General features: G+C 37.2%; 1 protein-coding gene across 1 annotated transcript in view; it reads left to right on the plus strand.

Moving 5' to 3' along the window:
- NFXL1 (nuclear transcription factor, X-box binding like 1) overlaps positions 1-19,138 on the plus strand; it is a 52,416-nt gene that overhangs the window by 17,043 nt on the left and 16,235 nt on the right. The window contains exons 14-18 of the mRNA XM_068942953.1: positions 527-618; positions 4,878-4,899; positions 10,843-10,983; positions 12,619-12,785; positions 13,570-13,639. Coding sequence (XP_068799054.1) covers positions 527-618; positions 4,878-4,899; positions 10,843-10,983; positions 12,619-12,785; positions 13,570-13,639 — 492 coding nt within the window. The remainder of the gene's footprint in view (positions 1-526; positions 619-4,877; positions 4,900-10,842; positions 10,984-12,618; positions 12,786-13,569; positions 13,640-19,138) is intronic.

Consider the following 19,138-nt stretch of genomic DNA (forward strand, 5'->3'; position numbering starts at 1 on the left):
AACTTTCAGCAGTTATAATTACTCAAGAAACAATGCGTTGGCTAGAGTTTTATTGACGTTTACTTTCAAATTGTTTTTGAACATAGCAAAAATAAAGACTTAAGTTTTATTTCAGATATTCTCTAAACTGTCAGTTTGCACTAGTTAGAAGTGAGAAATTGTTTGTGATATTTAAACACGAAACGTATGCCTTGAATGAGGGTAACTTCATTTGTGTGGTAAATGATCTATTAAAATATTTTTACCTCTATTAAATACTTAGAATTAGTTTTGCTAATTTTTTTACTTGACTTTTTTCTTAATTTAAACAATATGACCATAGGCCTTCATTTTCTAATTCTTTGCCATATCAAAATGAAATTATAATTCTGGAGTTCTTTGGGGAGATTACAATTAGTAGAAGAAATTACTTACCGGAAAGTGGATTTCTTAAACTGAGATCTTTTTAGATGATATGGATATTTGTAGTTGAGCAAATAGTTCTAGTTGTGTTCTGTGCTCTGTTGGTGTTGTACTTTTTTCCCAGCATCAGCCTGCAGGCCCTTGGGAACAGCCATCTGAACCAGCTTTTATTCAAACTGCATTACCATGCCCTCCCTGTGAGGTTCCTGTATCAGTGTAAGTATTGGGGAGGGAGATTGATACGGAAAGAGATTCCCTATCCTTATAGGGATGTACATGGAAAATACTATGTTCTCTTCTTCAGATACAATAAGCATATGCGAGCACCATTCTCAGAAAACTGGGAGCGTTGCTCTCTATTTAATAGACCTTTTAGTAACATGTGGTCCTTGTTTAAAAGGACAGATAGTATAAGTAAAGAGTGATTGTTTCTAAGACACGTCACGCACAGATGCTTACCCTAAAAGTATCAAGATTGCAAAGGCAGCTACTGTAATTTGATTATCTCCAGTGACATGATTATATAATTTTTTCTATGTGGCTTCTGTCTTGTTTAGCTTACGGCACTGTAATTGTTGCTTAACAAGTTGCTATTTTGTTTCTTAGTTTTGAGTGCATTGGCCTTGCATCTTAACTTATTAATGGATATCCCTCATCCTAACTGCCTGCTTCTCCTTCCTGTTCTACGCTTGTCCAGAAGGTTCTGCTCCTTGAGTAGAGCTGAATCAATTCTTTATGTGGCAATGCTGAGGACGTAGGGAAAAAATGGCAGTTTCTTCCCCCTCCCCCTTTTTTCCCCTCAGTTTGGTAGTGTTTGTGTTTACGTAGTGGAATTAGGACTGTAAATTCAAACCTTGTTCTGAAAAGAAATATTGCTTATCGTGGGTTTTTGCGTTGGAGCCCAACGCAAAATTCTGCATGCTTCACAGGCGTTAATGCCTTTTTGTTTTTAAACATCCTTCTTTAGTGAGGGAGTATTCTATTCTCATTTCATAAAATGAGGAATAGAGATAGAAGAATATGATCAAAAACATCCAGAGCAAACTGCCTGCTTAGATATGTTTAGGACTTGATTTCTTGAGGTTTATACTATAGTGTATTGTATTCCTTATATGTACAAAGCTATAACTGCTCAGGACTTTGATATTTGAGCTTAACATTTAAAGCCAGACCCCCAAAAGGTGAAAAATGTGTAGTTAAAGGGTACCTATGAACAGTCTGGTTTCAAGGTTTGGGTAGAGGTCTGCAGGAACTGTCTAATTTAGGCATTCAGCAAAGGTTGTTGTGTTAACATTGTGCATTATGTAGGACACGTCTCCTGGTTTCTCTAGAATTCCTACCTTGAAATCACCTCCTTCAGTCTACAGACTCCTCCTCAGACGTCAGTCTACTAAGTGAGAAGGAAATCAAACTGGAAAAGCTGTATTTAGTTTTCTGATTAGAGGTAGCATCATTACATTTTTATAGTGCTTGGGGACAGATTAAGGTTAGCATTACAAAATTACATTAATTCTGGAGTGTCCAAACGTTTTTGATTTATTATTATAGCTATAATCTTCTTTCTCTCATGAAGGTTATGAGAGAAGCTTCATGAGTTTAAAAAAAAAAAAAGTAGGAATATAGTAATGTATTGCTACAAAACAGAATTTCTGACACCTTAGGTCATTATAAGGACTTCTAAATTTGTTACTAGCCTGCTATCATTTGAGCTAATGTGATAATGGACGGTAGTGGGAGATGATCATATTTTGTGTGGATGGTGATTAGAGCAAGGATTACATGCAAAACTAACCATTGAGGTTTTGTAATACTTTTTTAATAACTGTATTCAGGAACTGTTGTGGAGCATAGTGTGTGGGTTTTCTGTCCGTCCCTCCTTCTCCCTCCCCCTCCTCCAGTTGTTTTGGAACCTTTTTTGAACATGAAAGGCCAGAGTTTTGGAACTGAAGATATTTGGTACTTGTTTCTATGAAGAGTTAAAAAGGAATTTCTGGAAAATTGCTTCATTAATTTCATAGAATCATTCAGGCTGGAAGGTATCTGGGGAGGGAGGGGTGTCGTTCCTAGTCTAGTGTGCTACTAAAAGCAGGTCAACACTGAAATCAGGCCAGTTTGCCTCGGCTTTGTCCAGCTGGGTCTTGAAAACTCCCAGGTGTGAGGACTCCACAGCTTCTCTGGACAACCTCTTCCAGTGCTTGATTATCCTTACAGTAATTTTTTTTCCCCTCTATATCCAGTCAGAATCTTCCCTGTTCCAGAGTGTGATTGTTGTTTCTTGTTTCCCTCCTGTGCACATCACTAAAGAGCTTGGCCCCATCTTCTTAGTACCTTCCCCTTAGGTCCTGGAAGGCTGCTATTAGATCCCCCTGAAGCCTTCTCTTCTGCAGGCTATACAAGCCTTGTTCTCTCAGCCTCTCTTCACAGATTTGTTCTCTAACCCTCTGACCATCTTCGTGTCCATCCACTGGACTTGCTTGAGGTTATTCATATCCTTTTTGTGCTGGGGGACCAAAACTGCATATGATATTTCAGATGTGGTGTAACAAGTGCTGAATAAAGGGAAATAATCAGTTCCTTTGGTTTATTGGCAGCGTTTTCATTGATAGGAACAAATATGCTGCTAGCCTTAATTGCTGCCAGGGTATACTGCTGACGTTTAGCCTACTGCTAATCGTGTTTAGCCTGCTGTCCGTCAGCACCCTAGGTCTCTTTCAGCAGAGCTGCTCTCCAGCCAGTCAGTGTCCAGCCTGTAATGGTGCAGGGAATGTTGCAGGACTTTGCGTTTTCTCTGAACTTCACGAGGTGCCTGTCAGCCAATTCTTCCAGCCTGTTTAGGTCTCTCTGAATGGCAGGCCTGTCCTTGAGTACATCAGCTGCACCCTTCTTTAGTGGTCTGCAAAACTGATGCATTTTTGTCCCTTCCAGGAGAAAGAATGTCTCCTCTGGGCACCTAGCCTTGAAGTAGGTTACAAACAATTGGCTACTACCCTTTTAGCCATGATCCTGCCAGTTTTTCACCCATCTAGTAGTTCATCTGTAGAGACCATTACAACTTGAATGCAAGGATGCTGTGGGGGACAATGTTAAAAGCCTTGCTACTGTGAAGGTAGATGACATGCAGTGCTTTCTCCCTCATCCACAGATTTAGTAGTTACATCACAGAAGGCAATCGGGTTGTTTAAGTGGTATTTGCACATGGTTAATCCATGCTGGCTATTCTTAATAATCTTTTCAATAATATTTCAATTAGTATGTTAATAACAGACTATGTAAATACAGCTTACCGCTATATGTATGCCTAAAGCTTTCTCTCTTTGGGTGTAACTCCAATAGGAGTGCAGACTCCTTCCTACTGGTCTGAATAGATGTTCAACCTTAGTAAGGAGCTAGCTTAGTAGTGGTTATAAAATATTCTATTATGGACGTATTAAATTGGATTTTCCCCTGTAGTGGAACAGAATTGTACTACAATGGAATGCAGAGGTCTTAGAAGCCAAATTAAGTGTTTACTATTTTAGACTGTAGATAGTCTTCTGATAATTGGATTGTGTAGAGCCCAGAACAAGCTCCTGTGCTACATCTACTTTCTGTTAGTAGGTGAAGGACTGGTTGCTCTTGCTTGTTTCCTGTTGTCCTAAAGACCATCTGTGGCTATTGGTAGCTGCTTCGTGTTAGAGAAGCTATTGGGGAAGTTTTTTTTTTTTTTTTTTTAATACTGTCTGTAATCTTTAGGAGATTGTTTAAACGTATTTTAGCTTGAATATTAATATTATTTTTAGTATTTTCCCTAAAAAGATCTAAGTAGAAAAATCAATAATTTGGGGAGATGACAGAGATATGAAACCAGAGGCAGAAAGAAAAAGATACTTGTTAAAAGAAATTGTGGAAAAAAGTGATTTAATTTTTATGGAGGCCAGTGGTTGAATGAATTGCTGTTCAATACCTTCACAATTCTGATCAGTGTGCAGTTTTTTCTTCCCTAGAGATGGCAGATCATTCTGAAAGAGATGGAATTGTAAACATAAGAGTAGACTAATTACACAGTTCTCTGAAATAAATGTAAAGCATGGAGTGATTATATTAGTAGAGCCAAAGGAGAATGTATTTGGAAGCAATTCAGGTAATGTTCTAAAATACAAATTATGTATTCCTTTATATCACCTTGATTAATCTGCACATGAAATCTTGATTCTGGGATTGCTGCCATAAAACACAGTAATCCAAACAGCTGTTGAAAAAGAGAGGGCACTGACCTGCATAGGTAGCTAACTTTCTCTTAGCTCATGAGCTATTGTGCTACAAAAGCAGACTAGATGTGGACCTGCCTTTTAGCTGCGTATGATGCCTGGACTAGTCTGTACATGTTTTCTGATGATAAATTACATTATTTTCTTGAAAGACACTGTCACTGCTTTAAGTCCCTTTCTTAAAGAAAGAAATACTTTTCTAAATCTGATGTTTTTTCTCTTTAACAGGGAGTGTCTTGGGCAGCATGAGGTGAGTCATAGAAATTGGCTTTTTAAATGGAATATGAAGTGTATCTTTGATGTCAGTCTGCAGAAAGGTATTAAAGAAACATTATATGACCTTTTTGCATTTTAAAACTGGTGAACTGGTTATCATAAGGGCTTACCTATCAGAGGATATTTTAGTACCTTATTGAAGAATATATAAACATTTGACCTTTTAGACTTAGTCAAAAATTTAAACTCATGGTTTATGAAGCTATTTGTGTAGCTTTGCATAGTTGGTTAATTGGTGTTTAAATTGATGTCGTCTTTTTTCATTACTTCCTTTTCGTTACTTCCCACACTTGTGGTTTTTTTCCTACTCTGTAGCTGTTCTTCTCTCCCTATATGCTTTCTTTACTTTTCCTAACTGCTGTGTCTACTTTTAATAAGGAATAGGAACAGCGTGTGGTACAGGAAAAGTCTTAGTGACTTGGATCTAGGCATACATGGGTAAAACCGGACAATACAGTGGAAACTCTTCTTCAGTGCTACTTGTTAGCTTTTCTTTTGGCATATGGTGTTTTCTAACCTGAAAGAAAGAAATTATCTATTTTGGCTTACTTCAGAAGAAAATGTAATTGGTATCTTAAGGCTAAACTATTTCGAAGAGTGTTTACTGCTTTCTACAATTTTTTACAAACTTAAAATGGAATTAGATTTGTTACAGTTGTGTTAGCTGGACTTTGGTACTGTTGGTATTTTTTTTAAATAATCTTTTAATTTGTGTTCTACATTTTTTTTTTTTGATAAAGTGAGCGTGTATTTTGGTATGGCAGGTGTATAACAAAGTTCATACACCAGCAGTCTTTCATGCTGATATATTCTTGCAGTACATTTATTGATCCAAGTAGGTTGTGAATACAGCTTCCGTAGAGCTAGTTTGTAGTTTGCCACTTGCTGAAGAAAAATGTGCTGTGAAAAATGGATAAGAAGAACACGTGTGTGTACTTGTTGCTGTTTTTGGAACAGTTAATTTTTGTTTTTGCTTTCCACAGTAAAATTTGTAGGTTCCTGAAACACTGTTTATTTTGAGCCAATGACATCTCTTGTGATAGGGTGAGATTTGATAAGTCCTATCTTTAATGAATATATGTATAAACAAACTGTAAGCTTTGTTTCATTGACCCAGTGTAGCTTCCTCTAGATAGTGTAACTGATTTTGGTACTGTTCAGATCTACACAGCTGTGAGATTTATAGTCCGTTCCCCGTGATACAAGACAGTATGGCTCTGCTTATTAGAGAAGATGGTTCTAATTGCTACATATTTATATTGCTTATTATAGAATAATTTAAAAAGAACTCTTCTCAGTTGATTAACAGTCTTAACAGCACCAATCAATGGATTTGGGTTGTGTTTTCTTTATAGGTTAGTATAGAAACTAAGCAATATCTCATCAAATCTAATGTTAATGATTTACCTTTGTTTGTACTCTCTGATATTCTGGACTAAACTCTTCTTTTGTGAGCCAGCAAAGTGCAGTGCTTTTCCTGCTCACATTTAGCAGTTTCTGGAGTGGAATTAAGAGTCCTAATCTTTGAGATCTTGATAGCAATAGAGGGGGAAAAAACGGTTCGGTGTTGTGTATGTGTATGAGAGATGGGATGTTTACAGTGTATTTAGTGTCCATTTATGCATTTTCATGTTATTGTGAGATCTCTGAAAAGAAGAAGAAAAAAGTCTACGTTCGATGTTCTGCTGCCTCATTGACTTAATGAGTAGTCTTGCCTCAGACTAATTTATTTTTGTTAGCAAGAGAAAAAACTTGCATATTTTTATGAACACTTGCCGTGCTGTGCTAGTCCCCAGCCCCTAAGGTGAGGTTTGCTGGGAAGTGTGAACGTTTTACAGGTGAGCGAAGCAGCAACTTTCTCAAGTTTTCTGCTACAAAGAGGGGTTCGTTGCTCTACTGTATTATTACTTATGTTGGACTGTTATTTTGCATAACTTGGGAGGTATAAAAGAAAGAAACCAGGAATGAAATAAGAATTATAAGGATTTTTTGGGCTTTACCAAGATGCCTGCGGAAGAGGAGTAGAGGAAAGATAGTAAAAGCAGTCAGATTAGCAGTTGGATTCTAATACTATCATAAACAGACTTCATGTCTTCACTTTTTCATTTCAACTATAATTTTGATTTGTGTAGGTGTTAGTTTTTTAATACTGATGAAGTTTGGGGAAGTTTGTTGTTTTTTTTTTTAGTTTCAATTTGACACTTTTAAAAGTATTTTAAAAGGTTGATTTAATTCTAACTCTTACATGTCTGCATATTCAGAACAAGCAATCCACCGCTTGAGACAAGACTGTTTTTCTTTTCAGATAACTGTATCAAATCTGAGTTGAGCAGAAGTATGATTCTATATGATATTTAACTTACAATGAGATTTCTTTTAGCTGCAGTGTGCAACCTTCTCTTAAATAACTTTATGTAGTAAAGTTCTTGAATATTTTTACATATATCTAAAATAGCCAATAACATCATTCTTATATTTAGGATATAAATATATTTTTGGATGGGGTATTACGCTTATCTGTGATATTTAATTCTTTTGTGGTTTTAATTTTCGTTTCCGATTTTCATTCATGCATAAAGTTTTAGTTCGTTTCATTAGATTTTATTCAAAGGGAAATGTTTTGGTTTTGTCTAGCTTTTGTTTCTGCAATGAGTGTTTTGAATATCTTGTAAAGTCAGTCTCATCATTCTGCTCAGGCAGATAGAACTTTTTTTCTGGATCTATTTTCGTAAAAAAAAAAATTAATGTTTTTCTGTAACTTCTGTTTTCTGTATGCCAATGCAGTGTTTTTTTCCCGTAGTTTTTGTTGTGTGTAAAGACTATAGCAATAGAAGTGTCATGAACAGAACTGAATGGCTCTGCTTGTCTGTTTTTTTTTTTTTCCTTTTTTTATGCTATGTCCTTTTTAGCTGTGGTTCAATTTTTTTAGAATGAAGAGCGTTATTATGGCTGAAGGTAAAACTTGATTAGACTAATCTTTATGACTATCTGGATTATGAATATTTAAAAAAAATTTCCTTGCCAAACTGTACTTGATTTTGTTCATATTTGAACTGATGTGTCTGTTATCCAACAGATAAATACATTTACCAAAAGCTTCTGAAAGTTGTCTTATCCTTTTGTTTTCCTTGTCCTTATCCTGTGGAACGCCTGTGGCCTGAAAACGATGCCTCTTTTCATAAATTACTTTTGGTTCTCATCTGCTTTCTTTAATATTCAGCTCATCAACCTGCGGGAGCATGTGTGGATTTCTTTGATACTCATCTCTGTAGCAGTAGTAGCAACTTCTACTTAATCATAGCGGAAGTGCATTCCAACTTAAAAAGCAAGACTTTCTCTACCTTGTTCTTTGGGTTTCTTACTAATTGCAACACAGAATGACTGCTGTCAAGAAAAAGAAACAATTCAGAAAATATAAAAGTAGATTTAAATTAATTAAAATTCTATTTTTCATTACAGTGGCAGTTGAGACCAAAACAATCTCTTTTAGTCCCAAGTGCAGTAAAATTAGAAGTCCCAAGAGAGGGGCTTACAGGGAAGTGAGAGAGGCAAGCTGAAGCTATGCTAGGTGCAGCTGGCAAAGTTGGGTTGCTCTGAGCGGTTGGCAGTCTGAACGCTGCCACTGATGCCTACTGGCTTGCCTGCTTCACTGCTTCTGCTTGTCTTTCAATAGAAAATTGTATCTGCTCTGGTTTACCCGAGGGATGCTACCAGAAGGGGTGCTCCTACTTCTGCCCGTGCTCAGCTGTGTGCTTCTGCTAATGCTCTTTAATTGGAGCTAATGGTTGTGTCTTTACTTGATGGAAGACTAACTCCATGGGGGGAGAGGAGGATGGAAATCATTGCCCTAATCTGCTGTCACTGCCTGAGCCACAGCAGAACCAAGAGCCCTGAAAATCCGAGTGGAAGTGGAGGAGCAAGGGAAGGCAGAGAAGTGGGCAGTGGCAGGTTTCCGTGTTCAGTACGTCTTTTCCTTCCTCCTTTTACCTTGCAGTGGCCTTTAGCTACTTGTGTTGATGCTGAGAGATGAAGTTGTGACTCTCAGACTGGAGGAGGATAGGATACAATGAATATTAGGAATGATAAAAGCTGTGTGTGCATGCACGTGTGTTTGGTATAGCACTTCCTGCTTGGGGACCTTCTTTTTTATTAGGCCTATCACTGGCTTTTGCTCATTTGGGTCAATGGAAGAATAAACCATGGGAGATGGAGTTGTGGGGAGTGTGTCCCAGGCGTTCAAGCTACTTACCGCAGCTGTATTAGTGCTTTAACCAGCATAACAACCTTCACGTTTGACACCGAGATGTGAGAGTAGTTGGACACAATCTTAAGGCTTTCTCCTGAGCATTTTCTCCATGCTTGCTGTCCAGCCTGCTGTGCAGACTCCTCCCGTTCACAGTCTTTGTGGGTTGGGATGATGAGTGAAGGAATTAAGACGTTTTTGTGAATGAATGGCATTTTACAATGAGTTGATGCAGAACTCAACCCCTTGTTGGGTAGGTCCAGAAAATGTTTTTATAGGCAAGTGGATTCAAATCCTACTTTGTTTAGTTTTACTTTATGATTGAGGGAAAAAGACATTTTTAAAGTGTTAAAGGGAGAATTTTCCTCACTCTGACATGTGCGGTTCCATCCCCTTCCCTGCTTTAGTTTCAGTGCTTGCCTGGTTATTATATGGCTAGTCAGGTTGCAATCCTAGCAAAAGAAAAGGAACTTTTTTTGAATTAATTCCTTTTCTGCAGTTTTCCTTAGTTGAATTGACTTGCTGTTAAGACACACGTGTGCTAGAACTTGTTCAAAGTAAGTGGGTAGGAGTGTGCTGTTAGGAGTGTAGAGTTAGTGGAGACAAGTGGAAGGGATATAGTATGAAGCTGCTCAGTCAGCTTAAGCTGTAATATAAAATGACACCCTTAGTCCAGCCAAAATAATTTATGTCACAGTAGCCCATCATACAGTAGCTGTACAAGTAGTTTCTGTAAAGTGAAAGTAGTACAAGTAGTTCTCTGTAAAGTGATTGTTGTATTAAAAAGAAAGCTCCCACACACGACAGGTTTTTGGTAGCATCACAGAAACTAGATTTTTCATGTGAATGTTATATGGTGATTAGAAAATGAGAGCAGTGACTTCCCACTGTACGTGGGGTATGGAGGGTACTCGCACTGTTCAACTCTAGGAAAGTAACAGAGTTAACCAGGTGAGGAGCCTACACTCCATTTCAGTGCTAATGAAAATTTTAAGTTCCTAAATTGATACTCTGAGTTGCGCTATGAAGCTCTGTTAGCTGGAGTGTTAACCTCAAACTAGACAGTAAAATAGCCCATAAGGAATTAAGATCCTAGTCCTGTCACAGTACTGTTTTTCTTCCCCTCCTTGCTCCTGGGAGATATATTTGATATAGTCAGTGTTTGTTTTTTAGAATTTCTGGCTTGTGGGCTGTTTTCAGTTTGCAAGTTTTTAGCCCTTAATTTTAGAATTGTAAGATGTTTTGTTTGTGTGATAACCATAGCAATACTGTCTGTGTGAAAACAGACTGTAACCTGCTTCTGTAATAGCTGTAAAGCGCCTTGGGAATCTTTAATGAAGGCACAAGGGAAATTTGGAGAGAAGGACTAACTTGCATTAAAAGCTTGGAGAATGTAATAGTGTGTTCAGGAAAAAAAAAAGGGAGGGGGGTGAGGGGCTATGCTGTGAAAGTTAGACAGCTTACAGCTTGTTTAATTAATAAAGCAGGCCTTCCCGCCTGATACATCACAGTGTAAAACAAGTGTGTGGCCATGTTGGAATGGGATACTGAAGTCTATTAAAGTCAAGTAGACTTTGAGTGAATTTTTCTTTAAATTGACAAAGATGTTTGGAATCAAAATTTCTTTGTGATGATGCTGTACACTATAGTTTTTTTTTTTTTTTTAATTTATAGGTTAGTCCATTACCATGTCACTCTGCAGGTCCCTACTCATGTAAAAGACTTTGTGGGCGGCTTCTTGATTGTCAGAATCACACCTGTGTGAAAGAATGCCATTACGTTACTAAAATCAACAGTAATGCAGATGGAAAGAAGGTAAGCTGATTTCCTTTTTACCGTTTATTTTTGTGTATATTACAAATTGTACCATTCTATTAATGATTGTGGAGCCTTTGTCTGAGAATTAATTGTACGAGCTGTTATTGCAACATGTAACATGCAGCAAGAGAGCAATGTTAATACTGAGGACGGCAGCAATTCGAGCTTCTGCAGTTAATACTGTAAGAAGATGTCTTCCTACATCTTCAGTTAAACCAGTGAAAGGATTATGCCTAGCTCAGTTTGAATGAGACTGTACGTTCTCAAAAAAGGGAGTCTATATACTTGCAAAGCATGGGTAAATTTCAGTTCTCTATTTTCTCTGAATTTTTATAAACTCAAGTTGTTTTTGACCTTTAGAACTTTTGTTCTGTTCTGTTAATGGGGACTGAGCTGCAGAAGTAGTCTGAAACTGACTAATTAAATTCCTTTTTATGTGTCTGAACAATGATTTTTCTGTCTGGAATTAAGGTTTGTTCCACATGTGCTAGAAAACTTAGGCCAGTTGTTTGCCTTTACCTACTGTTGCTTAAGTTTTATATCACAGTTTTCAAAATACTTTTGGTTGCTAGTATCTTCCTGAGATGTGACGTTTGGGGAGTTACTTTGTGAATGACCGCTGTACAAAGGTTCCTTTTAAAACTTCAGCAAAAATAGTTCAGCTGTATAAGCAGAAGACAAACTTGAAAGAAAATTGGTGGTGGGGAGCTGTACTTAAAACCCTTATGCCCGTATTTTGAACAGCATAAAGTGAAAGCTAGACGTGGAAGTGGTCCTCTTAGAGAAGCATTGTGTAGCGTCATTTTTGGTTGAATCTTCTTTAATTTGACTGACTTAAATGGATCTTTGAGAATTGGCCTGTGATAATTATTGTGCTGTATAGGTCCAATTGTTAATCATATGCATATCAGTTGTCAAATCAGTTTATCTGTGTGTATTTGACTGCAGACTGGGGTTCTTGATGAGTCATCAAGAAAAAATAGGAATAGAAATGGAGTTTAATATGCCTTGCTGTGACCTAAGTTCTTGACCTGCACCGAAAATGACACCACAGCTCTCGTAGATTTTGTTTTATGTAAAGCTGAAACAAGGCTTAGCAGCTCCCAACGTATTGCTAACTTAATGCTTTTTGGAAAATTATACAAACCAAAATACACATATAGAAGTGAAACAGCTTAAAGTTTGACTTGTTTCTGAAAATCAAAAAAGCAAGCAAAGAAACCTTCAGTATTACAGGGCAATATGTTGTGATTAAAGTATTGCAAGAACATGTTGAATGGAAAGAGTTAATTCTGAATATGAAATTACTTTTTTTTTTTTCTAATAGTGTTTTCTTTAGAGAATTAGCAGGCTTAATGGTGATTTTTCCAGAGCGCTGCGATTATGAGATCCTCTTTATGCCCAGGAGGGAAAACAGAATTCTGTCTCTTTGACCTACAAACAATGGCATTTTCGCTTTTCTTTTCAAAGCATATTGTGACGTTTATTTTGTATGAGGGATATCTTAATGAGTAGCAGGATTCCTGTGGAAAAAAAATACCCTTACTCTGTTCCTATATATAAAGGTTGCTAATATCATCTAGCAAACAAACGTTTGGCACTTTGTTTGGTAATTTGTTTTTATTTTGTTAGGCAGGTCCAGAATGTTTGCAATGTGAAGAGGAGTGTACCAAGCCACGGCCATCTGGCTGTCCTCACCGTTGTGTTTTGCCCTGTCATCCTGGGGATTGCCCATCATGCCTTCAGATGCTTAAAATAAAGTGTCACTGCAAACTGTCAGTTCTGTATATTGAATGCTTGTAAGTAGATGATAAGTTGGATTCAGTTCTGACAAATACTACTAACTGGGAACCATTTGAAATGTCTGGGAATGGGAGTAACCCTGATGGCAAGTTATAAAATTTTTCTTGGAAGATTATATGCTATAATGTAAGGTTTTATTCTATTTGAAATTTGCCAGTGTAGTATTTGGTGTTATTGCTTAAAACTGTTAAAAGTGTATGGAGCGTCATGGGCAGAACTCTTTTCCATAGAACTGATTTTTTGTAATTCTTTTAGAATATAGTAGTATTTGTAACTATGTAAATATATAGTAATGTGTATAATGTAGTTAATCTATATGTAGTTAATTCTTTTATAATGTATAAGGAAGAATTTTATAACAAGAATTTGAATGAATGTAGTCAGTGTAAAAGGTCTTTACAACTAAGACTTACAAAAAAAGGACTTCTAAAATGAAATGTCCTTCGGTTTGTCTATTTTAATTAGAAAACATGTTTGTAATCGTTTGTGCCCCTTCTTAATTGTTTGGAGGGGCCAAGGAGGTGCTAGCTTTTACTAAATGTAAGATGGACTTGTGGATTTGAGTTTTGTCCTACGTGCCCTTCTTTGTGTGTTCTCCTTGAAGTACTTCAAATCCTCTTAATTTATGTGCTCTTGTCTGATAGAGACCTAGTATTGTTAGTTGCATAGTATGTGGAGCATACTTTTTCTTTACAGGCATAAATACTTAAAATGCATCCCAACTTGACTTGTGTTGTTTTTAATTTGGTATTTATCACGAATACACGTTTGCTTTTACAGAAAACTAACTTGTGCTGATTTGAAAGAAAAGGATCTTCTTACTTCCTGCAAAAATCAGTGTCCAAAAGAGGTAAGTTATATTAACAAAGAGATGCTCAATTTGACGGATGTCTGGAGCTTGTGGATAAAAGGGAAATAGGTGTATGTGTGTCTTGACTTTAGCTGGGTTTTTGATACAGTTTCGTAGGCCATTCACACAAGCAAGCTGGAGAAGCTTAGTCTAGATGATCATGTTAAATGATAAATACAAAAGTTGTTAGTAAATTGTACTCGGAGGGTAGTTTTATGTTTGTTGTCATCTCAGAAGGATGTATTGAAGGATCAGGGATCTGTTCCCATGGCAGTACTAGTGAACGCTTTCATTAATGGCCTGAATTATTAAACACAAAGATGAGGCTGAAATGGGAGAGCACGTCCTCTAAGCTGGTTTAAAAACTGATCTTGGAGATATAGCCCCAGAGTAATAGGATGCCATTTGGTTAGTACAAATACTGAGAATTTTAGTTGTGGTTGATTATTCTTGGCTAAGTGCAGGGCTAGTAATCATGGTCTGTGTAGTAGTTCTACACACACACACACAAAAAAAAAAAAGGATTTTGGACTTCACAAGTTTCAGAAGTGAAATATATGCTAAGTAGTCTAAAATATAAGGCAAGCCAAATAATCTTCCTGCTGTATTCAGTACTGGTAGCCTTCAGCTAAAGAGCTGTTTAATTTTGGGTACTGGGCCAATTGAGGAGAATCCAGAAGAGTGACAAGAATTAAGGTATGAGGAAAGTGGAAGAACTGAGACTGTTCAGCCTGAAGAAGAGAACAACAAGGAGGATATATGCGAGCAGGATTTGGGTGTACAAAAGTGTGCTGCAAAAAAGAGAAGAATAATATCCTTATTGCATGATGCAAAGACTAGGAAATGGTGGGTTTAGGTATATCGGTAAGTAAGATTCGTGTTAAATATTACTTCTCGTTAGTGAGACATGTGAAGCAGTGGGAAGAATTGGGTGGAGATACTACAGAACTTTCAGTGAAGATCATAACAGCTTATCATGTGTCAGGATTGATCCAGGTGTGGATCATACTGCTCTAAGACCAAAGGATGGGCTAAATGATCTTTCCTACTCCCTTCTAACCCTGTGATTGTGCTGCTTGTCTGTTTCCAGAAATCCATGGTGGTTTTTATTATTATTATTATTGTTTCTTTGTTCTGTAGCTGTCAGTAGTTGCAGTGAAGGTGACAGCCCTTTCTTCACTCCATTCCTCATTGTAAGAAAAGACAATTTGCAAAGCAGAACAACAGGAATACTGTCAGGAATATTTTGGAAAGTATTTCCACTGCTAAGCTCTTGTGACTTTTTTGAGAAATTCTCCTTCCACGAATTAAAAAAAAAAAGCTTGTACTAAGGAAAATGCTTTATCTCATAATCACTTATTTTATTTTTCTATTTGCCTTGTCTTTGTCACATGCAATGTCAAGCTACTGCTCATAAATATGTTAATTCAACCCATTCTTCATTGATTCCACTTGATTCCTTTATGCTGGTTTACTTACGCACTCTGTGTCTGCAGATGGAAACATCTATCTTCTTACCTAATCTCTTGTAGCTCTGAATTCTGCCCCTGTGTAATAATTCTGGATTCAAAATTTTCTCCTGTTCCCTAGCTTTCCACTGCCAGAACTGTCAAATTTGAATCCTTGTAGTACTTAGAAACCTTTTTACTTTTTAAGTAGGTACAAATGCAAAAATTTGTAGCATTCCTGCTCACTGCTTAGCTGTCTCTGCTGCTCTTTTTTCAGATAAGATAACATTAACAAATTCCTGACACCTCCCACACTGAAGTCTGTGCTCCCTACTGTGTACCTTCTTTTATCTTCTGCTTTTTTGCCCTTGTAGATGCCTTTCTGATGTTTTTTTGTTCGTCCTTCTCATTTGTGTTGCACAAGTAAATGAATGTGCCTGTCACAGTTTTCTCATCTGGATGTCTAAAAGCTCTCTTCCTGGTCAGGGAACACTTTTGGATATTATTTCATTGTCCACTTACTTCTTAATTTTGTCCTTTCACTTGCCTGTCTGTTACTTTGGTTTCATTTGTTCTAAGACTTCCTCTTTATTTTCAAAAGTGCTTCTCATCTCCTAACGTGAACTGTGTGTTCCTGTACTTCAGCTTCTTCTAAGATCTCTTCCATGTCTCATCTTTGACCTTGATTAATGTATCTGTTGTAATTTTTCTGGATGTATTCCCAAGACTCAGTCTGTGATTTAAAACTCCTCTAGTAGTGGTCACGAATATTCTAGTTTGCAGTTCAGAATTGCCCTATTCCGCTTATGATGTGTTTGGTTGGTTTGTTGTCTGTTGTCCCCTGTTGTCCCCCCCCCCCCCCCCCCCCCCCCGCCAATAGAATGGGACGTGAAAGAAGGCTCAGGCCCACAGGATCAACTTCAGTTGGATAATCCACGTTTTTGTTTTATCCCCCAGAATTCTTGTTCCTATAGATGCGTTGAAAAATAAAGTTTTCTGTAGTTCCTGCTATCTGAAGAGTCTTTTATTGCAACTGATGATGTAAAAATGCTTCCCCATCCATCCCTGTGTTTGTAGCTCTATTTACTGAGTTTGATGAAACCTGAAAGTATTAGTGTTATCCTGTTTCAGGGAGTTTGAATCTTTGTTTCACAATTCATTGTACTTTCACCTGATCCTGTTTTGATAGCCTCAGAAGTACGATATGCCTTTTTTATCTTTTTTCTGAAAAATTCAATACTTTAATTTCCCTTTTCTGTGACTATTGAATAATACTAGAAATACTGTGTCAGTTTTTACGTATGCAATGTTTGTCTGTAATTTTGAGAAATTTACCTAGCTATATCACAACACAGATAGTCTCTGTTAAAGGACTCATTGATATGTGAAAAATGATTTGAAGGAGCAGTCTTAACAGCCCCCCGCCCCCCCCCCCCAACTCCCTAGCATATATAGATCAGGCTAATTGGGGGTCCTTGTAATAAGGATTTACAAGCAGCTTGGCCAAAAGATAAGATGGATAGGACCACAAAACTTAGAACTTGTACAGTTCATAAATAAATTATTTCTGCCCCAAAACAAATTGGGAGTGTTTTGTGTGCAGCTCTAACTGCCTCAAGTAAATTTCAAGTTAGTGTTTTATGTGAATTTTCTTATTTCATGTCAGAAGCTGACCTTGGGTTGTTAGAAGAGCTCAGTGAAGCTGCTGCTTGCTATAAATCAGGGTGTTACGTAACTCTACCAAAGCTTGAAATAATGCAATTTAGGTTCTGTAGAACACAGTATTTTACTGAGATCCTTGATTGGAAATGTTTGAGTTTGTTTGTTATTGTTTTTTTTAATAATAGAAATTGTAGTAGACAGTATAATACTATATTCGAATTACAAGTAGTATGCTGCTTACGGAGATTATGAAAATCACTTAGTTGTATTGTCTGGTGCCTTAAAAAATACTTGAAAGTCTTGGCAGCTTTCAATGCTTTTGTTTTGGCTTTAGTAGTATAAAACTAAAAAAGGACTTCTAGTATTATACAGTACAGCTTGCATTTCCTTTCAGTTTTAGGGAGCAGCAAGGCTTTGGTATTGCCACAGCTGTTGGCCGGGAAGCTTTAATTAAAAGTTCTTTCTCCTGTTTGTTAGCAATAATGAGATATCCTGTTGAAGGAAATCTAACTTTTTATTTAATCAGTAGTGATTACATTCTTATGATCATGTTTGCAGATGCTTTGGCATAAATCTTAAATAAAATGTTCATGGTCTGTCAGTTTTCTTGATTTATATGTTCATGTCAGTATCTGTGGATCTCTGTTTGTCATGTACATTCTTCTGTGTAATTGCTAATTTTTGACAAAATAACAGTACTTTAAGAGTGCAGACTGTCTAGATGTGAAATACGTGACCATATTGTGATAAATCTATCTTAACGTGCCAGCACAGTAGAGACAATGTCATAAGTTTTTAAGAGTACGGCTATCAATTATTTTTATGTATGAAGTAACTTTTATTTTCTGTAATAATTCTGTAAATGTGTCTTGAAAATGTACATAGTTTTTAAAAATTTAGTTTTGAAAGGCAAATGCACTGCTTCGTTCCGTAAGATTTTTTTCCTCAGTGTCTGGCATAAGCAATAGAGGTTTTCAGAGCTGTGCAAGCAGAGCCATGCTTTTAAACTGAAAAGTCTGCCACTTGAGTTGGAAATAAAAAACTTATCTTTTGTGCTTAGCTTTTGGGATTGCTACTAAAGAGTGATGCTTTCCTTACAGTTGCATTAACAGAATGTGTCAGTTACCTGGTGGAAGTCAGTAAGCCTGCATAAATGCTGACTGTTTCTTTCATCGTGGGACGAAATGTTAAGGTTTAAATGAGTTCCCTAAGTGAGGGAAAAAGCTCATAGCATTTCTTGTTTTCAGGGCTGTGGATCAAAGTGCTTTCTTTTGAAGTGTTTGACATGTGAATCACAAAGCCTGTTTGTTTTGGCCCTTGGTCCACTGGCTCTTGACTACAAAAGAATTTTGTATGGTGCAAAAAATCTAACAGGACAAACGCTTTCTTTTAGCACATAGTTAGCTCATTTTGTACACTTTAAAACAAGCAAAGCCATTCCCATTACACTGTCTAGCAGAAGAAATGATGGGATTGCTTCTGTTCACTGAGCTCATGAGGGAAATGCTGATTTTGCCACTCAGTTAACTGATCCTCTTTATTTTAAATGTTGTTTTTGCATTGGTGTGGGAGTAGAAAAACTTACACTGCTACCTTCCTTGTCTTGCATCCCCTGAGTGTGAGCAGCGTATGCTTACAGGGAGAACTAAATGTGTAAACAGAGATTTCAGTATTGGAGTAAACACATATATATACTGCTCAAGTTTTGCTCTAGTGGTGTATAACGTAAGAATTTCTGTTGCAGGAACCCCTGGAAGTTCAGATGAGGGCTACTGTCTAGAATTTGCAGCTCTTTACGTTTGTCAGCTGTTAAATCAGTTTGTTGGGCTTTGACACTATTAATGGAAGTGGAAGTTAGAAGTGATAGTTATAACCACAGAAGGGTTTGGCCTGTGTAGGGTGACTTGCAGGCGAGACTAGAACATTGCTACTGATTGCGCACGATGCTCTTGAGTGGGGAGTAGGAGAAGGGTGTCTCTTAGCGCTCACTAGTGAGCAGCCTCAGCTCTTAGACCTGTGAATGAAAAATTGTACTGGTGAATCAGGTTGGCTTCATTCCGTGTTCCTGAGTAGTAGTCTGAACTCGAGGCTCAAACAAGTTTCTCCCTTCATCTCTTCAAAATAAGATAAAATGCGAGATAGATTTACTGACGATCAATTGTGCCAGACTAACCTGAGTTCTGTCTTTGACAAGATGACAGATTTCTTTGCCCTCTCTCTGTTTAAAGGAAATAGATCTGCTATGCCAGGCTTGAGTAGAGCAATGGAGGCAATGCCACACAGCAGTTAGCTAGTCCAAATAAAGAAGATTAATACAAGGGCTGAGGTGGGCTAAAGGGAACAGTCAGTCCTGTTTCTTAAAAAATGTGTGTGTCTGTGTACATATACA

Source organism: Struthio camelus, chromosome 4 (genome assembly GCF_040807025.1).
Source record: "Struthio camelus isolate bStrCam1 chromosome 4, bStrCam1.hap1, whole genome shotgun sequence".
Taxonomy (NCBI): domain Eukaryota; kingdom Metazoa; phylum Chordata; class Aves; order Struthioniformes; family Struthionidae; genus Struthio; species Struthio camelus.